Genomic DNA, 26,348 nt, shown 5'->3' with positions numbered 1-26,348 from the left:
GAGAGAGAGGGGGAAGGGAGAGAGAGGGGGGAGGGAAAGAGAGGGGGGAGGGGGAGAGAGAGGGAGGGAGAGAGAGGGAGGGAGAGAGAGGGAGGGAGCGAGAGAGAGGGGGAGCGCGAGAGAGAGAAAGAGAAAAGCGCAAGACAGACCACTTGGGGTAGGGTGAAAATACTTTTTCCTGTATGCAGCCAACTGTGCATCAAGATCCTCTTTTTATAGCACAGCTACATACAGAGCCATTTATTCCAGCAACTGCATTTAGTATAAAATATGGAACGAGAACCAGGACAACATAACCAATTGTTTTAAATTTAAGGGTTCAAAAAGGAACCAAAAGAATTTATTTCTCAGAATGTTTACAACCATAATAATTTCTGCATATTTATACATTTTTGTTTTATGAAAATACATTTTTATGTGCAGACAATAGAATTGGGTAACAACATACAGAATTATTAAAATATGTAACATTTCTTAAAACTGCAGACCAATAAGGCATGAGTGTGCATGACGCAATGTATATATTTTTTTCACAGCAACATTTAGAAATTAGAAAATGATTGTCTAAAATGATGTCCTTCCAGCTCTATATAAAGGATACATATTAAAAACCGTTTACTTTGGCTTAACGTTTAATAAATATGGTATTTGTGTATTGTGAATGCACGTACCAAAATTTGTCATTTTATAAAGTGATATGTTCACATTTTAAAAGGACTCTCCTTGCAACTACTTAGAGGTTACAAGCCTGCATAGCTTGGTATTCACAGTGTAAAATCCTTTCAATTAAACAGCAGATGTTCTAAAATGCAACCATATAAATCCACACACTTATGTCAAAAAAGCCATAATGGCTCAGCAGCAAGCTACATTTACATTAATCACTGCTCATTAAAGGAAATAGTACAGAAAAGTTATAGTTATAGTCCCATTTCATCACACTACTGAAAAGTTTTTTAGACAAATGCTCACATATCTTTATTATAAGAGAAAGTACTTATACTAACCATAAACATTTTCAGACAAATCAGCCATGAATTTTTGAAGAAGACTTTCAGGAAAAAGTGCTGTCCCAACGTGATCAAGGTAAACCACATCTGAAAAAAAAAAAGTATTGTTATAATCTTGCTTTTAGCAGATACCTAGATTCAGGTAAAACGTTAAACTTTTTTAAAAAATGTCAGTGCATATATTGTATTTAAAATTATAGTTTTATTAGAATGCTTCAGGCAATATTGTGACTATTTCAGTATAATGAGTTGTTTCACTAACTAAAGCCATAGGTTTGCCTGAATTGCTGGTGTTTAACTAGTTTGGACCCTCCTGTGGAGCGCTGTGGTAGTTCACGGATTCTTCCTGACAGTGTACCTGCTTACCTGTATGGGATGTACAGGCACACAGATACACTGACAGGTCTGCAGGAGACCTGCATGGCATCAGCAATCTGCTGATTGCTGGTGCAATGCTTTACAGGCTCTTGCAGCAAAAAAAAAATTAACTGCACATTTTTTTTATCTTTTTTGTCAAAAGGTGAACTTAAGTAATGACAAAAAGGAAGAAGATAGGTGCCAGCCTAAGTGCAGTGGTAAAAACTGTATTTATTACTGAAGGATTAAAAGCACTCATAAGAATAAAAAAAGAAACAAGCTCATCTGTGTAAGGGGTCACCATCACCTCACCGTCCTGCAGGTACCACCGGTCACGCTGTGGATGTATGCTAGGTTGGTAAAGGGATGCAAGCACAGTGTGGGGATCTTTCCTTGTCGAGTAGCAGTACAGTGAGGCCAATTCAGCGGTGTCTGTACCAGGAAGAGTGCGCACAACCAGCTTGGAATGTACCGGCAGAAGTGACGTCACTGGAAGAGGCGGAGGGTTCGCTGTACCAGGTAACAAAAACAAAAGGACAAGCTATGCGCTCGGAGCCTCTAACTCCTTCTACAGGCCTAACGAAATGGAGGAGGACAGAAGAAACTTGAATAGGGGAAGACGCTGTCATCGTGGGACAACACTGCCAAGCAAGGCCCAGTGCAATATAAATACTAAATTCATCTGTTGGGACTATACTTAACAGGAGCAATCAAAAGGATAAATAACATAACATATATTAAAAAAGGCAATATATGAGCACAGATGAATACCAAGAATATAACTCATGTATATGGACAAAAATGAAATCAAAATAAAATAAATATGTACAGGTGAAACTAAAAAAATTAGAATGTCGTGCAAAAGTTCATTTATTTCAGTAATGCAACTTAAAAAGGTGAAACTAATACATGAGATAGACTCATTACATGCAAAAGCAAGATAGTTTAAGCCGTGATTTGTAATAATTGTGATGATTATGGCTTACAGCTCATGAAAACCTCAAATCCACAATCTCAGAAAATGAGAATATTGTGAAAAGGTGCAATATTCTCGGCTCAAAGTGTCCCACTCTAATCAGCTAATTAAGCCATAACACCTGCAAAGGGTTCCTGAGCCTTTAAATGGTCTCTCAGTCTGGTTCAGTAGGAATCACAATCATGGGAAAGACTACTGACCTGACAGTCGTGCAGAAAACCTTCATTGACACCCTCCATAAAGAGGAAAAGCCTCAAAAAGGTAATTGCTAAAGAAGTTGGATGTTCCCAAAATGCTGCATCAAAGCACATTAATAGAAAGTTGTGTGGAAGAAAAAGGTGCACAAGCAGCAGGGATGACCGCAGCCTGGAGAGGATTGTCAGGAAAAGGCCATTCAAAAGTGTTGGGGACTTTTACAAGAAGTGGACTGAGGCTGGAGTCAGTGCATCAAGAGCCACCACACACAGACGAGTCCTGGACATGGGCTTCAAATGTCATATTTCTCTTGTCAAGCCACTCCTGAACAACAAACAACGTCAGAAGCGTCTTACGTGGGCTAAAGAAAAACAGACCTGGTCTGTTGCTCAGTGGTCCAAAGTCCTCTTTTCTGATGAGAGCAACTTTTGCATCTCATTTGGAATGCAAGGACCCAGAGTATGGAGGAAGAATGGAGAGGCACACACTGCAAGATGCTTGAAGTCCAGTGTGAAGTCACAGTCTGTGTTGATTTGGGGAGCCATGTCATCTGCTGGTGTTGGTCCACTGTACTTCATTAAGTCCAGGGTCAACGCAGCCGTCTACCAGGAGATTTTGGAGCACTTCATGCTTCCTTCTGCAGATGAGCTTTATGGGGATGCAGACTTCATTTTCCAGCAGGACTTGGCACCTGCCCACACTGCCAAAAGCACCAAAACCTGGTTCAATGACCGTGGGATTACTGTGCTTGATTGGCCAGCAAACTCGCCTGACCTGAAACCCATAGAGAATCTATGGGGCATTGCCAAGAGAAAGATGAGAGACATGAAATCGAACAATGCAGAAGAGCTGAAGGCCGCTATTGAAGCATCCTGGTCTTCCATAACACCTCAGCAGTGCCACAGGCTGATAGCTTCCATGCCACGTCTCATTGAGGCAGTAATTGCTGCATAAGGGGCCCAAACCAAGTACTGAGTACATATGCATGCTTATACTTTTCAGAGGTCAGATATTGTTCTGTGTACAATCCTTGTTTTATTGATTGCATGTAATATTCTAATTGAAATAAATGAACTTTTGCACGATATTCTAATTTTTCGAGGTGTGTGTGTGTGTGTGTGTGTGTGTGTGTGTGTGTGTGTGTGTGTGTGTGTGTGTGTGTGTGTGTGTGTGTGTGTGTGTGTGTGTGTGTGTGTGTGTGTGTGTGTGTGTGTGTGTGTGTGTGTAAAAACATGTATAATACATTATAATGGAAATGAATAAAAAAATGTGTAGGACCCAGAATAAACGATAAGGTGTAAAAGGTGTACAGTATAAATAAAAATAAAATACCAACACATGATATAATATAGCAAAAACTGCAAAATTATAAGGGGAAAATTACAAAGGAGAACCCAGCCCTTATAAAAGTATACAAAAAGAAACCAGGACACTCTAATCATATAAGCATGTTGGTATGAACATCTACACATGCGTTATAATTAGAGATGAGCGAATCGAACCTGGCGAAGTGGAATTCGTTTCGAATATCAGGAAAAATTCGATTCGCATCGAATCCGAATTTTAGCAAACTTCGGGTGCACGAATCGAATTTTTCCCGATCAGCCGGCAAAAGTGTCACTGCAGAGAGCTCCGCTATTTCTGACAGTTCTGACAGTTCATTTACAGCGGTTGAAACATTGTATCTATTTGTTTCCATTAAGGATACAGATGTTTTTATTCGGAAATAAATAGATACAATGTTTCAACCGCTGTAAATGTGAAGGAACTGTCAGAGAACTGTCAGAAATAGCGGAGCTCTCTGCAGATACACTTTTTGCTGTACTTTAATTCTTCTTCTTTTCATTCTTCTTCTTCTTCTTTTCATTCTTCTTCTTCTTCTTTTCATTCTTCTTCTGCTTTTCATTCTTCTTTTCATTCTACTTCTCATTCTTCTTCTCATTCTTCTTTTCATTCTTCTTCTTCTTTTCATTCTTCTTTTCATTCTTCTTTTCATTCTTCTTTTCATTCTTCTTTTCATTCTTCTTCTCATTCTTCTTCTCATTCTTCTTTTCATTCTTTTCATTCTTCTTCTTTTCATTCTTCTTCTTCTTTTCATTCTTCTTCTTCTTTTCATTCTTCTTCTTTTCATTCTTCTTCTTTTCATTCTTCTTTTCATTCTTCTTCTTTTCATTCTTCTTTTCATTCTTCTTTTCATTCTTCTTCTTTTCATTCTTCTTCTTCTTCTTTTCATTCTTCTTTTCATTCTTCTTCTTCTTCGTCGTGCCCCGTGACTGCCCAAATGAGTGAAGTGTGCGGTGATTCTAAGATCGACGGCACTCATCTGCATGTCATACTGACTGACAGTATTATTTCTCTTCCCCAGCAGACTCCAAGGGCATTTAAATTAAAGGTACAGTGTTCTGCACTAATATAAAGACTCTCTGAAGCCTAGAAACCCTTTTAGTAAGTTAAATTTGCGGCGAATAAATTCGCATCGAATCGAATTTCTCCCGCAAATTCGGCGAATCAGCCGAATCGAATTTTTGAATAATTCGCTCATCTCTAGTTATGAGTGCGTTGGTTGGACAAATGGATATTTAATATATATGGATGAGCTGTATAAAATTAAAGTACTGTATGTAGTTCAATTTCTTCATTAAGCCCCCCTGGGACTCGGGAGCCGAACGTGTAAATCCAATATGTTTCGCACTGACAGAGGTGCTTGAAATGCTCTGCCATAGATGCTAGTTTGGGGATATATTCCAGAACCCACACAGAGCCCTGTGGTGGATTTTTCATGGTGTTCTGAGAAATGCCTAGGGACACCGTGTTTGTCGGATCCTGCTTCTATAAAGCATCTATGCTCACCAAAGCATTTCTGTAAAGTTCTGATGGTCCTCCCTACATAGAATAATCCACATGGGCATGTCAGACAATAAATGACATATTCTGTGGAACAAATATAAAAATTTTTAATGTGATAAGTTTTCCATTTGATAGTGTAAGTTTTTTTTACCATGCTGGATGAAGGGACATGTGAGGCATAATGCCTTTTTGCATTGATAGATCCTGATCAAAGGGATCAATGTGGTATGCGGCTTGGCATACATTTAATTTTACTGGTGGCTATTTGATGTTTCTGGCTTTTCAATATGAGACCTTGGGGCATTCTGTAATGGATGTTTGTAAGAAGGGATCTTGCAACAGTATGGGCTAGTGTCTGTGCAAGATGTTTTCCATTTTTCTATATTGGATAAGAAATTGGGTGGTAAAAACGGATGGGCTGTGTGTTTTTCTACAGGACTATTTTTTCAGATTTTTGCAGACTGGTTTCTTTTGGTAATGCTGAAATGAGACTTGTATAAGAGGGGCAGGATATCCTTTTTCCAAGATTTTTTCGGCAAGGATTTCACCATGGACATGACAAAAAAATGTCCATCATTATGACAGAGGTGTAGATCTAAAAAAGGCTAGAGTGTGAGGGTCTTGTATATAGGTGAAAGATAATCCCAAGCGGTTGCGATTACAGTATTGTGCAAATGCGTCAACAGTATGAGGGGGGCCATCCCATATGATGACTATGTCATCTATTTATCGCCCATAAAACACAATATGGGATGCAAAAGGGCTATTGTTGGTTATGTATTGGTGTTCTCAGAAGCCCATGGTTAGGTTGGCATAGCTTGGGGCAAAATATGCTCCCATAGCTGTGCCATTCTTCCATAAAAAGCTGTTCTCGTCGAATTCAAAAAAATTATGCTGTAGACAAAACTGGGTGGCTTCCAAGATGAACTGAGCCTGTCTGGGGTTCATCAGAGGGTCCTCTGCTAGAAAATGTTGGACCTCATGAGGGATGGTTGTATACAAGGATGTAATATCCAATGAGACCCATAAATATGTGGGTTCCCATCTATAGGGCAGAAGCATGTCTAAGAGATGTATACTGTCTCTAATATAAGAGGGTAGGTTTTGGGCCAGTGGTTATAAGAAATAATCTACATTGAGAAACCACTGGTAATGCTGTCCATAGCTGCCATAATGGTGCGGCCAGGTGGATTATATAGATACGTATGTATTTTCGGGAGGTGATTAAAATAGGAGGTATGATAAAACTCTTCTCTCAAAAAAAGAGGCCTCCATGTTAGTAATGATATTGTTCTCCAGAGCCGAGTTGATCAGGACCGTAGCTTCATTGGAGAAAGCTAGTAAGGGATTGTGGTGTAATTCCTGGTATGTGTTATAATCAGAGTGCAACCTATTGGCCTCTTCGATATAATCTGTTCTATTTTGATAATGATACCACCACCCTAATCTGCAGACTTGATGACAATGTCTTGATTGTTGGTAAACTTACTGAGGACTATTTTTTGGTTGGAGGAATTTTGAGAATTACATGAATCAAGATTACACATGAGAATGAAGTCGGCATATACCACCTGATATAAAGTTTGAACAAAAGGTCTTTTGATGTGAGTGAGATTGAAAATGGACCTTGGTCTTAAAGTGATATGCTGAACGTAAGGTGAAGTGGGGAAATGTTGTGTGAGCCACTCAACTTCATCATTATAATTTTCTGTATATAAATCTTTTAAACAAGTAATGATGGGCAAGTCTGAATCATCAAGAGATATAGTCTCGTTGTCTGTTGGAGTGATGGAATCTGTAGGAGGTGTATTTTTAGCAGATTTGATGTTGTAAAATCTTTTTACAGTAAGGTCTCAAACAAACTTGTTTAAATCTTTAAACAATGTAAATGGGTTGGGCTGAACCATGAGGGCGAAGGTTGGGCCTTTACCTAATAGAGAGATGTCGTGGACAGAAAGTTCTAGAGTGGACAGATTGTAGATCTTTACAGTTTCCTGATTTTCCCTTTTCTTATATCTGCCCCTTCCCCCCTCCTTCCTCTCCTATGTGTTTTCTTTTTGTGAGGTTGGGTGGGGGGCACATCACTAAAAAAGTCCCAGGAGTATTAGGAGGTATGGTATTCAAATCAGGGATAGGGAGAGCCGCATCTATAGGATCCGAACTAATAGTCAGGTTGGGTGGGATATCAGTGATATCAGATTGTACTATCCCTATATTACCCGAGGAGGATGTAGAAGTGGCTTGGCATTCTGGGTGTAGTGTAATGATGGCAGTTCCCTGGGAACGGTTTGAAAGATCCTTGGTAATACTTAGCAATCCATTGTTGCTCACAGTGTTCATGGTCAGATTATGAGCATATTCAGATATTCAGAATCAGGAACTGCTAATAATTAAACCATGTCACCTTGTATTGGAGCAAGAAAAGGGCCAATGGGTATCAGCATTGGCTTGTCCTTATTAGCAGCAAGTCTTCAAACTTACCAAATTTCAAAATAATAATATTAATAGTCTGTAGGGAATGATTTGTTTCTCCTAAAGACACAACATGTTGCCTACCATAGTTGTCTTCATGACAAGTGCAATGTCCAATTAACCAGTCTTAAATCATTACTACCAAAAAGTGATTATGATCACAAAGAGGAGTGATAACAAGGGAAAGTCTCGTCAGGTACTTTTATATAAAAGGTGAGGATAGTACCTCAATTGTAAGCAATTTGTAAGAGTGGCATATAAGATATATATGTTGCACAATTTATGAAAGATTCAACATTCCTAAGGTTACGGTTGTCATATTATTACACTTGCAACAATACAGTTGGGTACTGTCCCTGATACTTTTGATTTTCACTAACAGCTATATTCTCAAGTTTTTAGGGTATACCTCCTTCTTTTTAGGTTCAAGCAGTATTGATACACAGTGCATTAGCAAAATTCTAAGAAAAACTTATCACACACAAACCCATGTTAAGTAAGTAAAATGTTAGTCAGGTAAGGGGATAAGGAAGGATGATGAAGAATCACAGTGGGGAGAATGGTCATAAAACTAGTCATTTAAAAAGAAAAGCAGAGGTCCACATCCAGTCCATTGTTATTTGCATCAAACAGAATCATTAGTAGCTGTAAAGTTTTCCTGTTTTTAAAATTCCTGTTTTCTATAGAATGGTCTGTTTGTGAGAAAGAATCCCCCACCAGTGTGCAATAACCTTCTTCCTTATGTTCCTTTAGGTGTGTCTAATAAGATTAAATTATTTTCTCAAATGTCTTTCCTGTCTCACCAATGTAACATCCATGCTTGCATTCCTTATATTGAATGAGGTACACCACAATACTGTAGACACAGCTGCATGATCCTGCAATACTATTATTATACAGTATTTATATAGCGCCAACAGTTTGCTCAGCGCTGTACATTATAATGGGAGACAGTACACGAGACAGTACAGTAATATTACAATACACGAGGGGTTCGAGGGCCCTGCTCCTTGGAGCTTACAATCTAGGAGGGAGGGGAGAGTGGTACAGGAGGAAATAGCTGTGGGGGATGGAGTGGTGGGAAGAGCGGAGGAGATTGGCAATTAGGTGAGGGCGGGGTATGCTTCTCTGAAGAGATGGGTTTTCAGGGTGCGCCTAAGGTGAGGAGGGTAGGTGACAGTCTGATGGACTGGGGTAGTGAGTTCCAGAGGATGGGGGAAGTCCTGGAGAAGTCCTGCAGTCGAGCGTGGGAGGAGGAGACCAGGGAACTAGAAAGTAGGAGGTCTTGTGAGGAGCGGAGAGTGCGTTTTGGGTGGTAGATGGATATCAGGTCAGTGAAGTAGTTTGGGGCAGTGTTATGAACAGCTTTGTACATCAATGTTAATATTTTGAAATTTATGCTTTTGCCAATCCCTCCACTGGCTTCGGATTGCCCAAGGTGGGTGGCAGATACAGTGCGGTTGGTAAGGTCGATGAGTCTGGCCGCAGAATTCAGGATAGACTGAAGCAGGGATAGCCTGTGTTGGGGTAGGCCGGCGAGGAGAAAGTTACAGTAATCGAGTTGTGATATAAGGGAGTAAATGAGTTGCTTTGTAGTTTCTAGAGTTAGGAACGTGCGTATTTTGGAGATGTTGCGGAGGTGGAGTCTGCATGAATTTGTCAGTGATCGGATCTGGGGCTGGAAAGACAGATTGGAGTCTAGAATGACGCCTAGTACTCTGGCTTTTAGGGTGGGGCTGATGGTGGCATTGTTTGGTCGTGATGGAGAGGTTGGGGGGGGGGGGGGCACGGGCTGGGGGGAAAACTAGGAGCTCGGTTTTGGCAAGGTTTAATTTGAGGAAGTGGAGTGACATCCAGTCTGATATGTCGTTCAGAAGGCTAGTGATTCGGCGGAGACTGAAGGGGTGAGGCGAGGGGTATAGAGATAGATTTATCTCTCTATTAGTATAGATACTAATGCATTGATGTGGCTGCACGGTTTGCAGAGATTATTGTTACAAGGTTTTGCTGCTTTGTTTGCATCCCTGTAATTAGAATTAAGTTTCCTTCTGATTAAAGTGATACTAAAGGCTTAACGTAACACCTTCCCGCCCAGCCTATAGCAGATTGACAGCTGGGTGGGATGCTCCACCTTCTGAGTAGACGTCATATGATGTCCTGTTAGAAGTTGCTGTTCACAAGGCCACGGGGCAACGCAGTCTGTCACCAGCTCTGTCCACAGGACTACACCAGCCCATTGCCAGTGTCATGTGACCAATAACAGCAGATCACATGACAGTTGTATACCATGGATGGCTTCCTTTCATGCCATCCATTGAAAACAATTGTGTTAGCTGTGATTGGTCAAAGCAGTCACATGGTACAGACAGGGCCAATTGCAGCCTATCTGTATCATGTGATGAGCTTTGCTCAATCACAGCCAATCACAACAAAAGGCTAAACGAATCAGTTTCATTCAGTAACAATGGTTGCTAATATCAATGAAATACATTGGTATTATCAATCATAATGTGTAGAAAAAAAAAAATCCTGATCACTTGCCCAGAGTAGTACAATGTTATTATGAAAATATTGTATTGCTTTAGTTACAGTGTGTTGAAAAAAAAATAGTAAACAAAAAGAAAAAAAAATTAATAAAAAAATAGAAAAAACTAAAAATGTAATTTTTTTGTTTTTAAATACTGTCACTAGTCAGTGTCCCTGATCACCACCACACCAGTTATATAATGACTCTGTACTGGGCTGGGGACATTATATAAAAAAATTTAGAATTTCTTCATTTTCCAAAAAATTGTAACAAAAAATTACGACTTCACAAAACTCACCATGTATCCTACTAAATACCTTGTCTATTTTCCCAAAATGGGTAATTTTGGTTTTTTTTAGTACTATTCTGGCGTTTCTGGGTCCCAAGAAATCAGATTGGCCATCAGTACATCAGGATTGATTGATTGTCAGATATATATTCCATGGTTTGTGGACTCATACTTTCATACAGACTAAATAATATACACTCATTTGGAGTATTTTCACCAACAAAATGTATCAGAATACATTTTGACTTAAATTTATGAAGAAAGGTTACTTGCAACATTTTATAACATAAATGAAAAACGCATTTTTTTCCAAAAGCTTTGGGTTTTTTTTTGTTTATTTAGCAAAAAATAATAAAATAAAAAAAAAATAATAATCTGCATACCAGGATAGCCTGGTTTGAACTTTGAATGGGATGTTACCCATTTTTTTCAGGGATCCCTGGCATCTCATCTTGATGGCAGCCCCAGGTAGTCACTGATTATAAATAGTATCTCTCTTATTTCTTGTTACATTCTGACATATTATACACAGATGTTTCTATGTTGTAATTTTTGATAAGATTTAGGGGTTACCGGAGGGGTTTGTGTTTTCACAAAGTATTGATATACAGGGGTTAGACAAAAACACTACATGATTTGCAGGTATGAAAATGACAACATTGTTTCACATTGAAAGTGGAAGTGACATTCGTTTGCTTCCGCTGTGTGATGAGACACCTAGTTAACAGGTGGGAAGCTTCACTTTTGTCATTCACTGCATGCTCTGCTAGAAATATGGAGTTGTGTCAGAGCCTACAGAGCTTCAAAGAGGGCAAATTGTTAGTGCCCGCTTAGCTGATGCTTCTGGAACTGAAGTTGCCAATTTACTTGCAGTGTCATGAGGTATAGTATCAAAGGTTATGACGGCATATACAGTTTCCAAGAAAACATCATCTGATAAGCATAAGCACGGTTGACATGGTCAACTGACCGAAAAAGACAAAAAGGACATTGCATAGGATTGTGACCCAGAATAAGAAAACTGCTGTTTCAAAAGTGACTTAAAAGCTCAATCTCAGTCCCGTGAAGACTCTTTGAAGCTCAGTAGGCTCTGACACGACTCCATATTACTAGCAACGCAGGCAGTGAATGAGGAAAGTGAAGCTTCCTACCTGGTAGCTAGGTGTCTCATCACACAGTGGAAGCAACAAAATGTTACATCACTTCCACTTTCAATGTGAAACATGTCATCACTTTCACACCCGCAAATCAAATGGTTTTTGATTCTGTTTAACCCCTGTACTCATATGTTTAGATGTCATTGTGTCACTAGCAATTTTTACTTTAAGAAATTGGAAATATTTATACTGTAGATTTGTGTGTCTACATGCTAATTTAGATGTGCATTTATGGCATATTTTTGAATTTTTGTCACATTTTAACACATATACTCTTGTTGACTTTAATTATAAGAGAAAAAGGAGGGGCACAAACAGTCCTATAGCATAGTCATGTCTTTCAGTAAAGATTGAAAGTGAACATAATGCAGTCACAATTGTGGGAGGATGACAATCATCGAGCAAGAGGAGTCTCTGAATATAGAGTGTGGTCTCTGGGGGAGGACTCGCTGCTGCCAGTGTGCTGGTAAACACTGTGGCCAAATGCTGACAGGGAATTCTCCCATCATAGGTGCCACTCGGATCTCTGTTTGGATATCCTTCTACTGAAGTCACAACAGATCTTTGGATATGCAAGTGTTTGCTTTGTTGAAGTTAGGTGGTTGTTTTGGGGGTTGTTTGAATATTTCTTACAACATTTCATGCTTGTTATTAGAAATGAGCGAATCGAACATGACGAAGTGGAATTCGTTCCGAAGATTTGGAAAAATTCTATTCGCGATGAATCCGAAGATTAGCAAACTTCGGATGCACGAATCGAATTTTCCCAAAAATGGCGGCGACACGGAGAAAATGGACAGAGAAGATGGGGCGGGGATCTCTGGGAAGGCGCGCTGACCCATAATGCATTCATGACATGTGATCGCATTAGCCAATCAGCAGCCAGCCAGCACTATAAATCGCGGCCATCTTAGAATTCTCCATTAGCCTCCGGTCATTCAAGAGAGACAGACCTGTCTGTATTAAGGGACAGAGTTAGGGCCACAGAGACTTTACGGCCACAGAATCATTACTCAGGGACACAAAATCGTTACTCAGGGACACAGAATCGTTACTCAGGGACACAGAATCGTTACTCAGGGACACAGAATCGTTACTCAGGGACACAGAATCGTTACTTAGGGCCACAGCTATCAAAGAATCGAAAATTTAAAGTGACATACACCCTTTTTTTTTTTGGTGGCTGTCATGCACAGTTGGTGCTGCAGTTTGCCGATTGTGCAAAATAAACTGACTTTCTGCTTCACAACCACTATTGTACGTTCAAAGAGTTAAATCCATTTACACGCCGGCTGGCGGTAATATTTTTTGGGTGATTAGTGCATTCCAGTGACATAAACGTACAGTTTCCAGTCAACGGCAAGCTGCAATTGACCGATTGTGCTAAATAAACTGACTTTCTGCTTCACAACCACTATTGTACGTTCAAAGAGTTAAATCCATTTACACGCCGGGTGGCGGTAATATTTTTTGTGTGATTAGTGCATTCCAGTGACAGAAACGTACAGTTTCCAGCCAACGGCAAGCTGCAATTGACCGATTGTGCTAAATAAACTGACTTTCTGCTTCACAACCACTATTGTACGTTCAAAGAGTTAGATCCATTTACACGCCGGGTGGCGGTAATATTTTTTGGGTGATTAGTGCATTCCAGTGACATAAACGTACAGTTTCCAGCCAACGGCAAGCTGCAATTGACCGATTGTGCTAAATAAACTGACTTTCTGCTTCACAACCACTATTGTACGTTCAAAGAGTTAAATCCATATACACGCCGGGTGGCGGTAATATTTTTTGGGTGATTAGTGCATTCCAGTGACACAAACGTACAGTTTCCAGCCAACGGCAAGCTGCAATTGACCGATTGTGCTAAATAAACTGACTTTCTGCTTCACAACCACTATTGTACGTTCAAAGAGTTAGATCCATTTACACGCCGGGTGGCGGTAATATTTTTTGGGTGATTAGTGCATTCCAGTGACATAAACGTACAGTTTCCAGCCAACGGCAAGCTGCAATTGACCGATTGTGCTAAATAAACTGACTTTCTGCTTCACAACCACTATTGTACGTTCAAAGAGTTAAATCCGTTTTTATTTTTGGGGTGCTTATTGAATTAAAGAGTATGTCAGACAACACGCAGAGGAGTGGCAGAGGAGGCAATGTTTCAGGAGCGAGCAGACGTGGCAGCAGAGGAAGGGGTCGAGGCAGCACTAGTCGCAGCCAGAGGCCAGTGCTCCCGGTGTCATCCAGCGGTCGTGTCTCCACCGACAACCCTGCCGTCATCGATTGGTTGACTCGGTCGTCTTCCTCTTCCCAGGTCACCTCTGACACCTACAGCCAACGGTCGGTGGGTACGTCAGACACAACCGTTAGTTGGCATGGCCCGGGAGCAAGCCCACTGAAATCACGTGTCCTCGACCTGCCCCTGTCCTTTGGTGTTCCCTCACCAAGCGAAGTATCGCATGCTGTGGGCTCAGCCCCACTGTACAGTGAGGAAGAACTAACAGAGGGCGGTCAGGAACAGGGGGAGACATCCGCCTCTTCAGCAGCCAGGCGAAGAAGTACTGGCGAGGAGAGTGGCTCTAGAGACAGGTCTGTCTCCTGACCCACACGCAGCCGAGGGGGCTAGTAGTGACGCGTAGACCCTAATTGATGATGATGAGGCTGATCGCACTTGGCAGCCTCGTCGTCATCAGGCTATTGCTTCCGCATCATCAATAGAAGAGGGTGCCAGCTTGCCAGCGAGCAAAACAGTCGGTGGGTTGCCCAGGAGGCAGCAGGGTCGCAGCAGTGTCAGTGGAACCAAACGGCCACGGAGTAGAGCACCAGCTCCACTGCAGCCTACCACCACGGCCAGTAGTGGTGCCGGTGTGCACGGAGGAAGTAGCAGTCAGCCAGTGAGGAGTAGCGGGGGCAAAGTTTCCTACTCGGCGGTGTGGCAATTTTTCGTCACGCCGCCCAAGGAAGTAAACGTAGCCGTATGTCGACTATGTGGCCAGAAAGTCAAGCGTGGCCAGGGGGCCAATGTTGGGACTACAGCGTTGCGTCAGCATATGCAGCGTCGCCATTCGGTGGCCTGGGAAAACCGTGATAAAAGATACGGCGGTTCTGCCTGCCCCAGCCCCCGCTCCATCACCCGCTCCGTTACTTGCTCCGTCACCCGACGTCAATCGCCCTCTATCAGCCAGTCAAGGCTCCAACACCTCTGCTGAGGGGAGTTGTCGCTCGTTGGCATCTTCCGCTCGTTCAGATGCTCCTTCTCCTGCTACTCCTGTTCACGGATTCCGTCAGCAGTCTTTCTTGGAATCCGTTTCCAAGAGACAACAGTTTGCGAGCACGCACCCGACGGTGCAGAAGCTGAACGTCCTCCTGTCCAAGTTGCTGGTGCTGCAGTCCCTCCCTTTCCAAGTGGTGGACTCAGCACCTTTCCGAGAAATGATGGCTTGTGCCGAGCCGCGGTGGAGAGTGCCAAGCCAGCATTTCTTCGCCAAAAAGGCAGTGCCAGCCCTGCATTCACATGTAGAAGAGATGGTGGGCCAGTCTTTGAGCATGTCGGTCTCTGCCAAAGTGCACGGCAGCACCGACGTGTGGAGCTGTAACTACGGTCAGGGACAGTACATGTCATTTACGGCCCACTGGGTGAACGTGGTGCCGGCACAGCCGCACCAGCAACTTGGACAGGTCACGCCGCTTTTGCCTCCACGTTTGCACGTCCTTGGTCCAGCAAAGATGTCCGCCTCTACCACCTCTTCTTCCTTCGTGTCCTCAGCCGCCACCCCCGTGCCAAGTCCCATTACCCGACCGGCATATCACATGTGCAGGGCGCAACGGTGTCACGCTGTGCTGCACCTGGTATGCCTTGGCGAACGTAGTCACACAGGGGAGGAACTTCTGAGTGTAATGAACAGAGAAATCGACAGATGGCTGTCTCCGCGCAAACTGAAAATCGGAACCATGTTGACCGATTGGTGTCTTAAAATGTCACGTAAACTTTGCATGCATTTCAGCCATTCCTACACCGCAAAGCACACCCTCCTTGAGCTGCAGCGGCAGAACGGAATTCCACAGCATCGCCTGATCTGCGACGTTGCAACAAGGTGGAATTCAACCCTACATATGTTAGATCGCCTTTACGAACAGCGAAAGGCCATCACCGATTTCCTGATGTTACAAGCGGATAAAGGTACTCCCCTGTGTAACTTAGATGTCAGCCATTGGCAGCTCATGCGTGACACCTGCCGCTTGCTCAGGCCCTTTGAGGAGGCCACGCTATTCGTGAGTTGGCAGGACGACGTCATTCCTCTGTTGCACGTCCTGGAACAAATGCTGTTAACAATGGCTGGTCAGGGTGCGGTAGACGTGGCGCACAGATCTCAACGCCACATGACCCCTGTGGGGGCAGGACAGGAAGAAGAGGAGGAGGTAGAGGAGGACATTGGTGCTCAGGAATTATTGAGTGAAATGGGTGGTTTTTCCACTCAGCGGACAGGAGTGGAGGAGCAGGAGCATCTGGTAGAGGAGGAGGAGCAGACAGAGGACCCAGACGCACCGTGGCAGTATGCTGTGGAGATGGAGGCAGGGAGTCCCTCGCATTCCTTGGCACAAATGGCCCATAGCATGCTCGGTTGCTTGCGTAGCGACAGCCGAATAATAACCATCAGACAGAGGGATGACATTTGGCTGTCCACCTTGTTGGACCCTCGCTACTGTTCAAAAATGGTGGCCTTTTTCACACCTGCTGAGAGGGAGGCCAAAATAAAGTACTATAAAAACCACCTATGTAGTCAGTTGGTCTCTGCCTTTCTGCGCCAACGTCCATCCTCAGACACTGTGGGCCCTGTGCGCTCACGGGAATTGCTTTGTATATCTGTCGCCTTAGGGGCCGCTGTCTGGCGACATAATTTTTTGTCACTGTGTAGACATCTATTTATAGGTCGATGTTTGGCCACAAAAAAATATTTAGTAATAACCTAGCCGTTCAGGCCGCTCCCTGAACACCTCGGGAATTGCTTTGTATATCTGTCGCCTTAGAGGCCGCTGTCTGAACAGCTCATGAATTGCTTTCTATATGTGTCGCCTTTGAGGCTGGACAGCTGATGAATTGATTTGTATATGTGTACTTATTGTCCGCTGTCCGGACAGCTCATGAATTACTTTTTGTATATAGCCTTCCAAACCACTCTCAGAATAAGTCATGATATTCATGCTGTGTATAGCCTTATAGGCCAATGGTCAATCAAGTCATGATTGTTATAGTGTGTATAGCCTTATAGGCCGCTGTCTTTACAACTTTATAATTCCATGCAGTATATAGCCCTATCGGCCACTTTCTGGCATCCAGTTGCTGTAGCCCCCATCACCACACTGTGCCACGGGCCCCTGTACCGCCTTCTCATACTGCTGCCAGATCCATCCTCTGCCATGTGCGTCTTTGTCGTCTGCTCACGCTGCTGGGTTCCAGTTTTAAACCTAGGCCTGTGTATGGCTTCCGAATACTGCTGCCTCCACCGCCACCCTGCACCATGTGCCTCTGTCGTCTGCTCACGCTGCTGACGGCTTCCGCTTTTTAACCTAGGCCTGTGTATGGCTTCCGAATACTGCTGCTTCCACCGCCACCCTGCGCCATGTGCCTCTGTCGTCTGCTCACGCTGCTGACGGCTTCCACTTTTTAAACTAGTCCTGTGTATGTCTTCCGAATACTGCTGCCTCCACCGCCACCCTGCGCCATGTGCCACTTTCGGGGTCTCCTCACACTGCTGCCAGGTCCATACTGATTCATGGCCCCCTGTACCGGCTCCTCATGAACATGGTTCAGCGGGTTTGCATCACTTAACGGCAAATCGTTGACAAATGCTGGGACGTTCAGTGTTGTGCACATTAAGCCAGACACCAAAGGGCAGCACAGACCTGTTATTACTCGCTCAAGCATGGCTGAACAAAACCAGTCTCTACCACAAATTGGACCCAGACCTGCCCAGGGTCTCGTAACTAGATTGCACGGAGGAGTAGAGTCCGTTATCGGAATTAAATAGACAAAACGCCACACCAAAAAGAGTGGCCATTTCCAACACTTATTACAGAAAGAGGAACAACCCGTTTCATATACGGCCCGTAGACGTTTCACGTCTGCCACATTCAGTCGATTTAAGACGCAAGCTCCACTTCCTGTGGTCTCTGACCGTCGATATACCTTTAAGTGTCAGCTTTGAAGCTATATTCCCTCCGGAGCACTGACACTGGTGCCCTTCCGTCAACATGCCTTTAAGTTTCAGTTTTCAACCATATTCCCCACAGAAGCCAAACTCTTGGGTATCCCAGAAGCTGCTCAGCGGGTCAGGGCACTAAAGCTCCCGGTTCGCAGGTTGTTCCGTCTTATGGATGGAAGTACGACGGTATATGATCTTCTTCGCACCCACGGCATTACCTCATAAAATTTCTGCATTGCATCTGCAATCACAAACGCTGACTTCCCGGATCGCCACTCAGCCATTGGACTCTTGATAGTCGTCTCCCCACACTGCTGCTGGGGGGACTTTTTAACCTAGGCCTGTGTATGGCCTTCAATTGAAGCTGCTTCCGCTCCGCCACTCTGCCATTGGACTCTTGATAGTCGTCTCCCCACACTGCTGCTGGGGGGACTTTTTAACATAGGCCTCTGTATGGCCTTCAATTTAAGCTGCTTACGCTTCGCCACTCTGCCATGGGCCCCTGTACCGCCTCCTCTTGCTGCTGCCAGGTCCAGAGTGTGTCATGGGTCCCTGTACGGCCTCCCATTGCTGCTGACTTCATCGCCAGACTCTGCCATGTGCCACTTTCAGGTCTCCTTACACTGTTGGTGGGTTCCATTTTGTGATAGGGTGCTGTATGGCCTTCCATTGCTGCTGCCTCCACCGCCACCCTGCGCCATGTGCCTCTGTCGTCTGCTCACGCTGCTGACGGCTTCCGCTTTTTAACCTAGGCCTGTGTATGGCTTCAGAATAATGCTGCCTACACCGCCACCCTGCGCCATGTGCCTCTGTCGTCTGCTCACGCTGCTGCCAGGTCCATACTGATTCATGGCCCCCTGTACCGGCTCCTCATGAACGTGGTTCAGCGGGTTTGCATCACTTAACGGCAAATCGTTGACAAATGCTGGGACGTTCAGGGTTGTGCGCATTAAGCCAAACACCAAAGGGCAGCACAGACCTGTTATTACTCGCTCAAGCATGGCTGAACAAAACCAGTCTCTACCACAAATTGGACCCAGACCTGCCCAGGGTCTCGTAAGTAGATTGCACGGAGGAGTAGAGTTCGTTATTGGAATTAACTGTGAGGGACTTTTAAACCTAGGCCTGTGTATGGCCTTCAATTGATGCTGCTTCTGCTCCGCCACTCTGCCATTGGACTCTTGATAGTCGTTTCCCCACGCTGCTGCTGGGGGGACTTTTTAACATAGGCCTCTGTATGGCCTTCAATTTTAGCTGCTTACGCTCCGCCACTCTGCCATGGGCCCCTGTACCGCCTCCTCATGCTGCTGCCAGGCCCGTAATCTGCCATGGGCCTCCGTACCGACTCCTCATGCTGCTGCCAGGCCCGTAATCTGTCATGGGCCCCTGTACCGCCTCCTCATGCTGCTGCCAGGTCCAGAGTGTGTCATGGGTCCCTGTACGGCCTCCCATTGCTGCTGTCTCCATCGCCACACTCTGCCATGTGCCACTTTCAGGTCTCCTCACACTGCTGGTGGGTTCTATTTTGTCATAGGGTGCTGTATGGCCTCCCATTGCTGCTGCCTCCACCGCCACACTGTGGCTCCACACTCTGGTTTTGGCCCCGTGACTGCCCAAATGAGTGAAGTGTGCGGTGATTCTAAGATCGACGGCACTCATCTGCATGTCATACTGACTGACAGTATTATTTCTCTTCCCCAGCAGACTCCAAGGGCATTTAAATTAAAGGTACAGTGTTCTGCACTAATATAAAGGCTCTCTGAAGCCTAGAAACACCCTTTTTATAAGTTAAATTCGCAGCGAATATATTCGGCTCGAAGCGAATTTATTCCGCGAATTCGGCGAATCAGCCGAACCGAATTTTTGAATAATTCGCTCATCTCTACTTGTTATAATGGGTTTCAGCTCTTTGATCATCTGTCTCACCCCTTCCAGTGCTGGATTGCATGTGGTTACTAGAGGCACACAACTATTTGATTGTTCTCTCTACTCTAGGAGATTTTCTCTTTTGGTATTCAAGGCAGCAATTATGCTTGTATTGATGGTTTTGTTACTTTTCTTGTGGAAGGATTCTGCTAGTACACTTAGATGTTTATTTCTGTTATCGGAGTGACAACCAGGGGTGGACTGACAACTCATGGGGCCCCCAGGCAATAGGGGATCATGGGGCCCCTGTGTCCTCGCCCACACTCAAACTACACCCAAAAAAGCCTATGAAATGTACCAAGGGCATCTCATGGGGCCCCTTACTGACCCCGGGCCCTCGGGCAGTGCCCGAGTTTCTGAATGGTCAGTCCGCCCCTGGTGACAGCATATGTTGTGGTATCTAGTGGCCTGGCTGTGTATGCAGGTGTGTTTGATGTGTTGGGGGTGGAAGCTGGAATCATGGAGACAGTTGCATCTGTCAGTGCATTTCTTCCATATTAAGATGGCCAGTTTACAATTGCTGATGGATACTGTGGTATCTAGGAATATAACTGTTAGTGCAAATAAAAAGTATTACAGCCAGTACTCAACTCTGTTGTTGAAAGTTTCAACATACCCTCATGTGTTTGATTACTGGTTAAAGATTGCAGTTAAATACTTTCAAAATCCTACAAACTAGCGTACGCATATATTTCAGATCAGTAAGGGTCAGACTGAGATCAGTTAGTGCTTTAATTGTATTCCTCCATTCAAGTAATTGGGAATGCATAGTAAATGCACAGTACACCCATGTTAGTGGTTAGTGGCTATAGGCGTAAGCCACAAAAGCAAAATTCCACTTGCAACTTTCAGGTACTTTCAAGGAAAAAACGTCTTACATTGGAGGTCAGTCTGAAATCTCTTTGAGATTTAAGATGTTTTGATATTATATGGAGAAGTAAAAGCAAAGCAACATGATGCATGGCAAATGCAACAATAAATGTGTCTAGTTTTGCAGTAGACCTGTTGGGCATAAACCCTTTATGGCAGGGATGAATAATAATGTGCCCCTTGACAGGTTTACTGACAGTGGTTTAGTTAATATTTTAACATGTGATGTAAGAAGACATATAGAATTTCTGCAATATGTATGTCTTTTTCTGGCTTTGTAATTAACAGTATCAATACACTGAACATAAAACAAGGAAAATATAATAGTGGACATGTTGTATTAAAGTGTATTCAAAGCCAGACCGGTTTTAGCTATGGATAGAGTGGTGAGGTTTTAGAAATCCTGTCAGGTTTTCCTTACGGTCTACATATCTGTCACCAGAACAAAACAGAAGGGAAATCTTTCAATATGGGAACTATCTAAGAGAGGATTTCCCTCAATATGGAGGGGTATCCTCCCATGTTTACATGTCTATAACTCAGAAAATAAAATTGATAAAGATGACAAAAAAACTAACAGGAATTTTATATTTGACATTAGATATCTGTAGTATTTATAAAAATATGTTTCCATGATTTCCAGGTCTCATACATTTTAAATAAATATCATGTTATTCTGGAAATGTCATAGGTGAACTTAGAGTTGTAAAGATTTGATTAAATTTCCATAATTCATTCAGCATATCACTTGCAGATGTGACATCTTGAGCACCTTTAACTAGTATAGGTTGTTGTCCTTGTATTTATTCAGCAAAAGGACTGCTGTTCAGTTAAGAGATGCTGTTTTCTGATTTGTCTCTGTAAAGTTTGTTAAACCTGTCTAGAGTTTCAACTAGACATTATTGATTTCATAACTTTGATCAGAAGTATTTTCTTATATGTCCCAGGAAGATTTTTGATTGATCTGTGTTACTGAAATTAGCAGGCAGAGCAGGGAAGTATCATTAAAAAAAATCATGAATATTAAGGAACTAATATCATTTTAAAGCCAGTTTCTGTGCAAAACTAATATCAGTGAACAGTTAAAAGGTGGTGGAGGGTGTGTGGGGTACAGTTTTCATAAAAACATTTCTACAGATTCTTATGGCTATATAAAAGAACATCTGTGTAGCAGTGACGATAACATGATCATTTATTGTTAGCTGTAAACAGCGAGCACATACAGGAAAAATAAAAACGCTCAGTTGCAAGAGAGCTAATTTTCCAAGGCTGAGAGCTGCACTCCAAGACTTAGACTGGGAAGGAATATTGGCATTGATGAACACAACACAGAAATGGGAGTTCTTCAAAAAGACTGTATGTGAACACACTGCAAAATATATTCCCATGGGCAACAAGTTTAAAAGGATAAAAATCAAAGCTATGTGGCTTATGGCCAAAGTTGAAAAAAGCTATAGATCATAAGAAAAGAGCTTTTATTAAAATAGAAAAATAGGAACGCTATCATCATTTAAACATTACAAAGAATGTAACAGAATATGCAAAAACGAAATAAAGGCCGCAAAAATTGAAAATGAACGACAGATTGCAAAAGAAAGGAGGACCAACCCCAAAAAATTCTTCAAATATATTAATAGTAAAAAGGTCCGATCCGAGCATGTAGGCCCTTTACACAATAATCTAGAGTGGGTGACTGGGGACAAAGAGAAGGCAAATGTATTAAATACCTTCTTCAGCTCTGAGTATACAAAGGAGCATGGGGGATCTCTTGTCCATAATGGGCATGGTATTGACACAGCTCCAGATGATCCACATTGGCTCACAATTGATATGATCCAGAAATATTTAGACAGAATAAAAGGTGAATAAAGCACCTGGACCAGATGGCATACACCCACGGGTCCTTAAAGAATTGAGCTCTGTCATTTCAAAGCCATTGTTTCTAATTTTTAGGGACTCATTACTGACTGGCATAATAACACTGGACTGGCATAAGGCCAATGTGGTGCAAATATTTAAAAAGGGGTCAAAATCTTTCCCAAGTAATTATAGACCTGTTAGTTTAACTTCTATAGTTGGGAAGATACTGGAGAGTTTAATAAAAGACCACATAGATGAGATTTTGCTAGAAAAAAAATATTTTAAGCAACAGACAGCATGGATTCATGAAAGACAGAAGTTGATTTTTTTTATGAGGGGGTGAGCAAAACCTTGGACAGAGGGGTGGCGGTGGACATGGTATACTTGGATTTTGTAAAAGTGTTTGACACAGTTTCCCACACACGGTTAATGTGTAAGGTAAAGTCTACGGGCTTGGAAAAATCCGTATGTAAATGGATAGAAAACTGGCTAAAAGATCATTTTCAAAGAGTAGTGGTTAATGATTCATACTCTGATTGGTCTAGGGTTGTCAGTGGTGTACCCCAAGATTCAGTGTTGGGACCCTTACTTATTAATATATTTATAAACGATATAGGAAATTCTGGTAGATCACAAGCTTAATAATGTCATGCAATGCCAAGCTGCAGTTTCTAAAGCGATCAAAATCCTCTCTTGTATTAAAAGAGGTATAGACTCCAGAGAGAGAGAGATATCATATTACCCCGGTACAAATTATTAGTTAGACCTCATCTGGAATATGCAGTTCAGTTTTGGGCACCAATTCACAAAAAGAACATTGGGGGACTGGAGAAAGTACAGAGAAGGGCAACCAAACTGATAAGAGGCATGGAGAAGATCAGTTATGAGGAAAGATTAGAGGAACTGAATTTATTCTCTCTTGAGAAGAGGAGATTAAGGGGGGATATGATCAACATGTATAAATACATCAGTGGTTCATATAGTGAACTCGGTGTAGAGCTATTCACCCTGAGGTCATCACAGAGGACAAGGGGGCACTCTTTATGTCTGGAGGAAAATAAATTTAATTTCCAAACACGGAAAGGTTTCTTCACAGTGAGAGCTGTGAAAATGTGGAATAGACTCCCTCAAGAGTTGGTTCTGGCCAGCTCAGTGGATTGCTTCAAAAAAAGCCTGGATTCTTTCTTAGATACACAGAATATAACTGGCCACTAACCTTTTATAGGTAAAGTTGATCCAGGGAATATCCGATTGCCCCTCTGGGGATCAGGAAGGAATTTTTTTTCCCTGCAGGAGCAAATTGGATCATGCTTTGCTGGGTTTTTTTTGCCTTCCTCTGGATCAACTGTGGGTATAGGATTATAACTTTTTTTTTTTTTTATAAGTTGAACTGGATGGACTTTTGTCTTTTTTCAGCCAGACTAACTATGTTATGGCAGAGCTGTTTGCACCTCCAAATAAAAAATATTATTTTTATGTTTGTAAAGCTATGTGGTCTGGTAACATAAAGATGATGTAATTTCCTAAACACCCATAAATATTTTGTGCGTGCCCTCTCTGCTTTAACAGGATGGGGCACTGTCTGGCATGTTCTAAGTGTGCAATCTGTGAAGTCAGGCTTCAGATTAGAGGAATAAACTCTTCTTGACATTTCAGCTATCGGGCAGCACAGTGCCTGGCAGTACTAGGGTCGTTGGTTCGAATCCCAGCCACGGCACCACCTGCCTGGAGTTTGCATGTTCTCCCCGTGCTTGCGTGGGTTTCCTCTGGGTACTCCGGTTTCCTCCCTCACTCCAAAGACACGCTGGTAGGTTAATTGGCTCCTGTCTAAATTGGCCCTAGTATGTGTATGTATGAATGAATGTGAGTTAGGGACCTTAGATTGTACACCCCTTGAGGGTTAGGGACTGATGTGAATGTACAATATATATATGTGTAAAGTGCTGCGTAAATGGACGGTACTATACAAGTACCTGAAATAAATACATTTGAGCTAAAGTTTCAGGCTCAGGCAAAATTACTGTAAAGAGGAAATATAAAGTCTTCAAAGCCACACCTGCCAGTTGTGAAACTGAAAATTATTGTCAGGGCAGGAGCCGAGGAACGGACAGGCAGGCCTAACAATGTAACGCACTGGCTGACGACAACCACCACCCACAGACCGAAGTCCCTCAGGGCACGGAGTCTAAGTCCCAGGCTGCCCTTCACCAGGGCCCCTGATGGTGGGAATGGACTTGACGCAGCCAGGAACCAGGTCGCGGCCCCCGAGACACCTCAGCTGCGGTAATGGCAGCCGCCTGGCGTGTAGCTGGTGGAAGAAACAAAAAAGAGTAGTCAGACAGGCCGGGGTCAACACCAACAGGACAAAACAGTACAGGACAGCAGACGAGAATCACAGGTCACAAGCCGGGTTCAGCAACAGAGGGTCAGATCAAAGGAGAATACAAAGAATAGTCAAGTCACAAGCCGAATCAGAATACCAGGAGAGTCACGAGAGTCAGAACAGAGTAATAGTAACACAAAGACACAAGACACAAGTGCAAAGAGCATGTGCGGGCCACAGGCTTATATGTCATCAGCCACGCCCCTCTGGGGGGTGGACCTCAGAGACCTGAAGGCATAAAAAGGATTCCCATCATGCACAGCAGAATCCAAGATGGACACCAGCACATGGAGTAACATAACCTCAGGGAAAAGGTAGGACCTTGACAATTATGTACTGGACTTTCTCTGAGAAAAGAGATTCAAAGAATGCCATGCTGTGTATGTGCCTACCATCACCAATGCACCATCATGGCTAACAATAGGTACAGTATGAGCTACAAGCAAATGTTGACAGTGAGCTTGACCTACCCGGTTACAGATTTCTGAACAGGCAGATATGCCTCACAAATTTCAAAATTTACAATGATCCAACAATTAGACCTGACAGACCCAAGCAAATTCAATAAACAATGTTTGTTTTTTTTGTTTTTTTTTAACAGCTTTGGAGACCAATTTAAATGTAAAGAGTGCTATAAAAGAGGTTTTTATTACTCATTTGATTAACTAAAGGTTATGTTCATATGTTCAGTCCTTTGATTAGAATTTTCATGGCTTCTACAACATATATCAGCAATCATGTTTTAAAATTTTTCAAGTCACTTTAATTGTATGAAATACTCACATAATTGTAAATAATTTTGCCATGTATTTAGACTATTCCATCAATGACAGAAAATTATAAACATTTGTTGGGATTCCAAGTAAAGGCTATAGGCTGTTTGTCATATCTGTATATCACCTATCTGCCATTTGCTATATTTCATATAGTTGCCAACCACATTTTAATATTTTTAGACATTTTAATATTTAATCAAAGCTTTCTTTACATCTGTAGATTTTCTTTAAACAACCCTAAGATTTAAGAAAACTCAAACAGCTACAAAGCTACTGCCTCTGAGACGCTTATGTTTCTTAATGCGACTGCCTGAAGCAGCAAATTAAGCAAATCTCCCCTCTTAATTAGAGATCCCAATGTTATTTGAATACAGTCACCCTGTGGTCACACCATATAGATTAATGGTATGCTGTTCAATTTATTCTAGCTATTACAAATAGAAGTATTCTATCGTAGATGCATGCAACCAGATCCATTACCAAATATTATAGTC

At 42.7% G+C, this 26,348-nt stretch overlaps 1 protein-coding gene across 1 annotated transcript in view; it reads right to left on the bottom strand.

Moving 5' to 3' along the window:
* The window catches only part of MOCOS (molybdenum cofactor sulfurase), a 553,751-nt gene that overhangs the window by 460,180 nt on the left and 67,223 nt on the right, over positions 1 to 26,348 (bottom strand). Inside the window, exon 2 of the mRNA XM_089689064.1 lies at positions 1,008 to 1,097. Coding sequence (XP_089545190.1) covers positions 1,008 to 1,097 — 90 coding nt within the window. The remainder of the gene's footprint in view (positions 1 to 1,007; positions 1,098 to 26,348) is intronic.

The sequence above is a fragment of the Staurois parvus genome, unplaced genomic scaffold (assembly GCF_062004578.1).
Source record: "Staurois parvus isolate SC_StPar_1 unplaced genomic scaffold, SC_StPar_1.0 ptg000468l, whole genome shotgun sequence".
NCBI classification, from domain to species: Eukaryota; Metazoa; Chordata; class Amphibia; order Anura; family Ranidae; genus Staurois; species Staurois parvus.
This window is presented reverse-complemented; position numbering and strand designations above follow the sequence as displayed.